The sequence below is a fragment of the Otolemur garnettii genome, unplaced genomic scaffold, assembly GCF_000181295.1.
Source record: "Otolemur garnettii isolate 467f Iridium unplaced genomic scaffold, OtoGar3 scaffold00038, whole genome shotgun sequence".
Lineage (NCBI taxonomy): Eukaryota > Metazoa > Chordata > Mammalia > Primates > Galagidae > Otolemur > Otolemur garnettii.
Genome location: NW_003852433.1, coordinates 8,917,447 through 8,924,101, shown reverse-complemented (window position 1 = coordinate 8,924,101; position 6,655 = coordinate 8,917,447). Strand labels below are relative to the sequence as shown.

At 38.9% G+C, this 6,655-nt stretch overlaps 1 protein-coding gene across 3 annotated transcripts in view; it reads right to left on the bottom strand.

Annotated features, from left to right (window-relative positions):
• The window catches only part of CIT (citron rho-interacting serine/threonine kinase), a 181,704-nt gene that overhangs the window by 32,207 nt on the left and 142,842 nt on the right, over positions 1-6,655 (bottom strand). For 2 of the 3 annotated variants that reach the window (XM_003789925.1, XM_003789926.1), the window contains 2 exons: positions 6,381-6,543; positions 5,944-6,108 (listed from right to left, as the gene is read on the bottom strand). In XM_003789925.1, the coding sequence (XP_003789973.1) occupies positions 5,944-6,108; positions 6,381-6,543 (328 nt within the window). The remainder of the gene's footprint in view (positions 1-5,943; positions 6,109-6,380; positions 6,544-6,655) is intronic. The other variant, XM_023513311.1, reaches the window with a different exon arrangement.

Genomic DNA, 6,655 nt, shown 5'->3' with positions numbered 1-6,655 from the left:
TCAAAAAAAAAAAAAAAACATAAGCCAACTATTTGCTGTCTGCAGGAAACACATCTAGTCTCAAAAGACAAATTAAAACTCAGAGTTAAAGGTTGGAAGACAATTTTTCAGGCAAACGGAATTCAGAAGAAAAGAGAGGTTGCAATTTTATTTTCAGATACATGTGGATTTAAAGCAAATAAAATTTAAAAAAAACAAAGATGGTTACTTCATATTGGTCAAGGGAAAAATATAACAAGAAGACATTTCACTTTTTTTTTTTTTGATTAAATCATAGCTGTGTACATTAATGTAGTCATGGGGTACAGTATGCTGGTTTTATATACAATTTGAAATATTTTCATCAAACTGGTTAACATAGTCTTCATGGCATTTTCTTAGTTATTGTGTTAAGACATTTATATTCTACATTTAGAAAGTACCCTTGTAAGATGCACCATAGGCATGGTCCCACCAATCACCCTCCCTCCACCCATTCTGCCCTTCCTCTTCCCTTTCCCCATATTCTTGGGCTATAATTGGGTTATAGCTTTCATATGAAAACTATAAATTAGTTCCATAGTAGGGCTGAGTACATTGGATACATTTTCTCCCATTCTTGAGATACTTTGCTAAGAAGAATATGTTCCAGCTCCCTTCATGTAAACATGGAGGTGGTAAAGTCTCTGTCTTTCTTTAAGGCTGCATAATATTCCATGGTGTACATATACCACAATTTATTGATCCATTCGTGGGTCAATGGGCACTTGGGCTTCTTCCATGACTTAGCAATGACATTTCAATTCTAAGTATTTATACACCCAACTTAAATGCTCCCGGATTCTTGAAACAGACCTTAATTCGTTTGAGCAATATGATATTCTATAACACCATAATAATAGGGCACTTTAAACACTCCTCTTACAGAGCTGGACAGATTCTCTAAAAAGAAATTAAACAAAGATATAAGAAACTTAAATGAAACCCTAGAACAACTATGCTTGATAGACACATATAGAACACTCCATCCCAAAGATAAAGAGTATACATTCTTCTCATCAGTCCATGGAACATTCTCCAAAATTGATAATATCCTAGACACAAAACAAACCTCAACAGAAACAAAAGAAGTGAAATTTTACCTTGTATCTTCTCAGACCACAAGGCACTACAGGTGGAACTCAACTCCAACAAAAACTTTCAACCCCACACAGAGGAATAGAAATTAAACAACCTTATGCTGAATGACAGTTGGAAGTACGAAGAAATAAAAGAGGAAACCATTAACTTCCTTCCTAACAACAATGAAGACACAAGCTACCAAAACCTGTGGAATACTGCAAAAGCAGTCCTGAGAAGAAAATTTATCACTTTAGATGCCTACATTTGAAAAACAGAAAGAGAGTGCATCAACAAACTCACAAGACATCTTATGGAATTGGAAATGGAATAATCTAAGCCTAAACCCAGCAAAAGAAAAGAAATATCCAAAATTAAATCAGAGATAAGGAAATTGAAAACAAAAGAATCATTAAGAAAATTAATGAAACAAGGAGTTGGCTTTTTGAAAAAATAAGTAAAATAGATAAACCTTTGGCCAGACTAACTAGAAATAGAAAAGTAAAATCTCTAGTAACCTCAATCAGAAATAATAAAGGGGAAATAGCAACTGATGCCACAGAGATATAAGAGATTATCTCTGAATACTACCAGAAACTCTATGCCCAGAAATTTGACAATGTGAAGGAAATGGATCAATATTTGGAATCACACCCTCTCCCTAGATTTAGCCAGGAAGAAACAGATCTCCTAAATAGACCAATTTCAAGCACTGAGATCAAAGAAACAATTAAAAATCTCCCAACCAAAAAATGCCCTGGTTCGGATGGCTTCACACCAGAATTCTATCAAACCTTCAAAGAAGAGCTTATTCCCATACTGCAGAAATTATTCCAAAAAATTGAGGAGGAAGGAATCTTCCCCAACATGTTCTATGAAGCAAATATCACCCTGATACCAAAACCCGGAAAAAACCCAACTAAAAAGGAGAACTAAAGACCAATTTCAGAAATGAATATAGATGCAAAAATTCTCAACAAAATCCTAGCTAATAGATTACAGCTTATCATCAAAAAAGTCATACATCATGATCAAGTAGGTTTCAACCCAGGGATGCAAGGCGGGTTTAACATATGCAAGTCCATAAACATTATTCACTGTATCAACAGAAGCAAAAACAAAGACCATATGTTCCTCTCAATAGATGCAGAAAAAGTATTCGACAAAATCCAGCATCCTTTTCTAATTAGAACACTGAAGAGTATAGGCATACGTGGCACATTTCTTAAACTGATTGAAGCTCTCTATGACAAACCAACAGGTAATATTTTACTGAATCAAGTAAAACTAAAAGCTTTTCCTCTTAGAACTGGAACCAGACAAGGTTGTCCTCTGTCACCAATACTATTCAACATAGTGCTGGAAGTTCCAGCCAATACAATTAGGCTAGACAAGGAAATAAAGGGCATCCAAATGGGCGTAGGGGAGGTCAAACTCTCCCTCTTTTATGAGGATATGATCTTATACTTAGAGAATCCCAAAGATGCAACCACAAGGCTCTTGGAAATCATCAAAAAATACAGTAATGTCTCAGGATATAAAATCAATGTCCACAAATCAGTAGCCTTTGTATGCCCACAACATCCAAGATGAGAGGCTAATTAAGGACACAACTCTCTTCACCACAGCTTCAAAGAAAATGAAATACCAAGGAATAGACCTAACAAAAGAGGTGAAGGACCTCTACAAAGAAAATTATGAAACCCTAAGAAAGGAAATAGCAGAAGTTATTAACAAATGCATGAACATACCATGCTCATGGCTGGAAGAATCAACATTGTTAAAATGTCTACACTTCCCAGAGCAATCTACTGATTCAATGCCATCCCTATTTAAAATACCAACATTGTAGTTTTAAGACTTGGAAAAAATGATTCTGCATTTTGTATGGAACCAGAAAAAACACTGTATAGCTAAGGCAGTTCTTAGTAATAAAAACAAAGCCAGGGAAAGCCATAGTGGTCAAGACAGCATGGTACTGGCACAAAAAGAGAGACATAGACATTTGGAATCGAACAGTAAACCAGGAAATGAAAATAACATCTTACAACCACCTAATCTTCAATAAACCAATCAAGAACATACCTTGGGGCAAGATTCCCCGTTCAAAAAATGGTGCTTGGAGAACTGGATATCCACATATAGAAGACTGAAACTGGACCTGCACGTTTCTCCACTCACAAAAATGGATTCAAGATGGATAAAGGACTTAAATTTAAGGCATGAAATGATAAAAATCCTCAAAGAAAGCATAGGAAAAACACTGGAAGATATCAGCCTCAGGAAAGACTTCATGAAGAAGACTTCACGGCAATTACTACAACAACTAAAATAAACAAATGGGACTTAATTAAACTGAAAAGCTTCTGTACAGCTAAGGAGACAACAACGAAAGCAAACAGACAACCTACACAATGGGAAAGGATATTTGCATATTTTGAATCAGATAAAAGCTTGATAACTAGGATCTACAGAGAACTCGATCCACATGAAAAAAGCCAACAATCCCAGATATCAATGGGCAAGAGACACGAATAGAACTTTCTCTAAAGAAGACAAGGAACGGCTAGCAGACATATAAAAAAATGTTCATCATCCCTAATTATTAGAGAAATGCAAATCAAAAACACCCTGAAATACCATCTAACCCCAGCGAGAATGGCTCACATCACAAAATCTCAAAACTGCAGATGTTTGGCGTGGGTATGGAGAGAAAGGAACACTTTTACACTGCTGGCAGGACTGCAACCTAATACAACCTTTTTGGAAGGAAATATGGAGAATCCTCAAAGAACTCAAGCTAGACCTCCCATTTGATCCTGCAATCCCATTACTGGGCATCTACTCAGAAGGAAAAAATCCTTTTATCATAAGGACACTCTTTATTGCATCTCAATTTATAATCGCCAAAATGTGGAAACAGCCTAAATGCCCACCAACCCAGGAATGGATTAACAAGCTGTGGTATATGTATACCATGGAATACTATTCAGCCACTAAAAAAGATGCAGACTTTATATCCTTTGTATTAACCTGGATGGAAGTGGAACACATTATTCTTAGTAAAGCATCACAAGAATGGAGAAGCATGAATCCTATGTACTCAATTTTGATATGAGAACAATTAATAACCTAATACACAGTGGGGGATGGGGGAAGGGGAGAGCAGAGAGAGAGAGAGAGAAGGACAGGGGTGAAGAAAAGGAAGAGCAGAGAGAGGGAAGGAGGGAGGGGGTGGGGTCTTGGTGTGTGACACTCCTCTTATGGGCAAGACAGAATTTTAAGAGGGACTTTACCTAACAAATGCAATCAGTATAACCTGGTTTCTTTACCCTCAATGAATCCCCAATAATGAAAAATAAATTTATAAAAAAACCCGTAGTTCTCTCTAAGTGATAGGAACTGAGACCACTACTGTCAATGACCTCTGTTTCTGTTAGATACAACATTTTCATCAACATAAAGAAAAACTGCTTTGAGGTTGATAAGAAGGTTAAAACAAAACAAAAGGCTCGGCACCTGTAGCTCAGCAGCTAGGGTGCCAGCCACATACACTGGAGCTGGTAGGTTCAAATCTAGCCCAGGCCTGCCAAACAACAACAACTACACCTAAAAAGTAGCTGGGCATTATGGCAGGCACCTGTAGTCTCAGCTACTTGTGAGGCTGAGGCAAGAGAATTGCTTAAGCCTCGGAGTTTGAGGTTGCTGTGAGCTACGATGCCACAGCACTCTACCAAGAGCAACGAAGTGAGACTCTTGGAAAAAAAAAAAAGCAGGTGTGATTGTAACAAGAGGATGCTAAAACCCACAGGTCTACTTGTTTTCCCTAATACTGTCCAAACCATCATCCTTGGCTTTTTTTTTTTTTTTTTGAGAACATAAAACTCCTTACATTTAATGTGTGAATGCTTAAAGGGCTTTCTCAGAGGTTCTGTATTAGTCCATATAGATCTACCTCATTCTTTCAAGAGGCTGTGTAGGATGGCATGCTATGGGCATATGATTCACCTTTTAAGCCAGATGCAATTCATTCTACTGTTGATAGAAATATAAACTGGCACAAGCTGCCAACACTCAAAATGCACATGATCTTAAACCAAACAATTCATTTCCCAAGAATTTAATCAGCCACAAGACCCAAGGATGTGCAGGACGCTCTTTGCAGGGTTTTTACAGTAACAGGGGATTGGAAACAACCTAAATACTCATTGATAGGAGTCTGGTTTAGAAGGTGAATCGTATGCCCACACCATGGAATACTACCCAGCCTCTTGAAAGAATGAGGTAGATCCATGTGGACTAATATGAAACCTCTAAGATAGACCTTTAAATGGAAAGGTGTCTTGGAGTTTTTAGTATATGGTGCTATGAAGTTTATAAAAGAAAAAAAGGGCAAAAAAAAAAAAAAATAGATTAGGGGCAGTGCCTGTGGCTCAGAGGAGTAGGGCGCTGGCCCCATATGCTGGAGGTGGCAGGTTCAAACCCAGCCCCAGCCAAAAATTGCAAAAAAAAAAAAAGGAAAAGAAAAAGAAAGAAAGGGCTAAGAAAAATGTGGTTATTTTCTCATATTCTTTTCTTTTTTCCTCATCTTCTTTAAATACAATCAGGTAACATAAAATACATGAATGACAAAGATGTGCTTACGTGCATGAACTATCGCTGGAAGACTACAGGGGTTGAAAGAAATGATTGATTCTGAGTAAATGACCAAAGGATGGGGTGGGAGAAGCCTTACTTCTGCCTCTTTATCCCCTAATATTACCTGTAATTTGTACCATATACCTGCATTTCTTAATGAATTAAAAAAAATTCCCATGCGACCCCAGCAACCCCTTGAGATTGTACCCTCTGGAGTTGAAGACTCCTTTCTGCGGCTGGATGGTGGGGCCAGCAGGCTCATGGCACTGGGCTGGTGCTCAGGTGACCGCACGATGGCAGACATGGCAATCTGCTGCCTCGCGGTGGCTGGCGTGGATGGGTGCGGGTGGTCTGTGGCTTTTCGGTGGGCAGCTGCAGAGAGATCAGTATAATGCTTGTTGGTTAACTGGGTCACCTAGAGGATCAAACCAAGCAGACTGCCCTGGGCTGCCTTTCAAGGACCTGAGACCCAAAGGACATGCATCATGCCAACTTGGCAATGACAAAGAGGCCATACATTTTTCAGACTTGAGAAGTCTGGACTGAAATGATCTAAGGATGGGCCATTAACAAAGAGACTGAGCTAGTCTATCAGTCCTCTAACTTTTCCAGAGCTATGAGTACTTTGCAGAGAGAGCCCCTACCTTCCTCCCGGGCCGACCGGAGCTCAATGCGGGTCTTCTGAAGGGCTTCCTCTAGCTCTGCACAGCGAGCTTTCTCCTTCTCCAGGGCCAGCTTCAGCTCATTGTACTGCAGAGGAACCTGTGTGGGCAAAGCAGGGTCCTCTTTCCGTCGACTAAATAAACCCTAGCAATGGAAACAGAGATATCTCCTAACTCCTGGAACTGGTACTTTAAACTAGCTAAAGGAAATCTGACTCAGGAGGAGCAAAGCACGAAAGCCAGGAGCATACTCACTG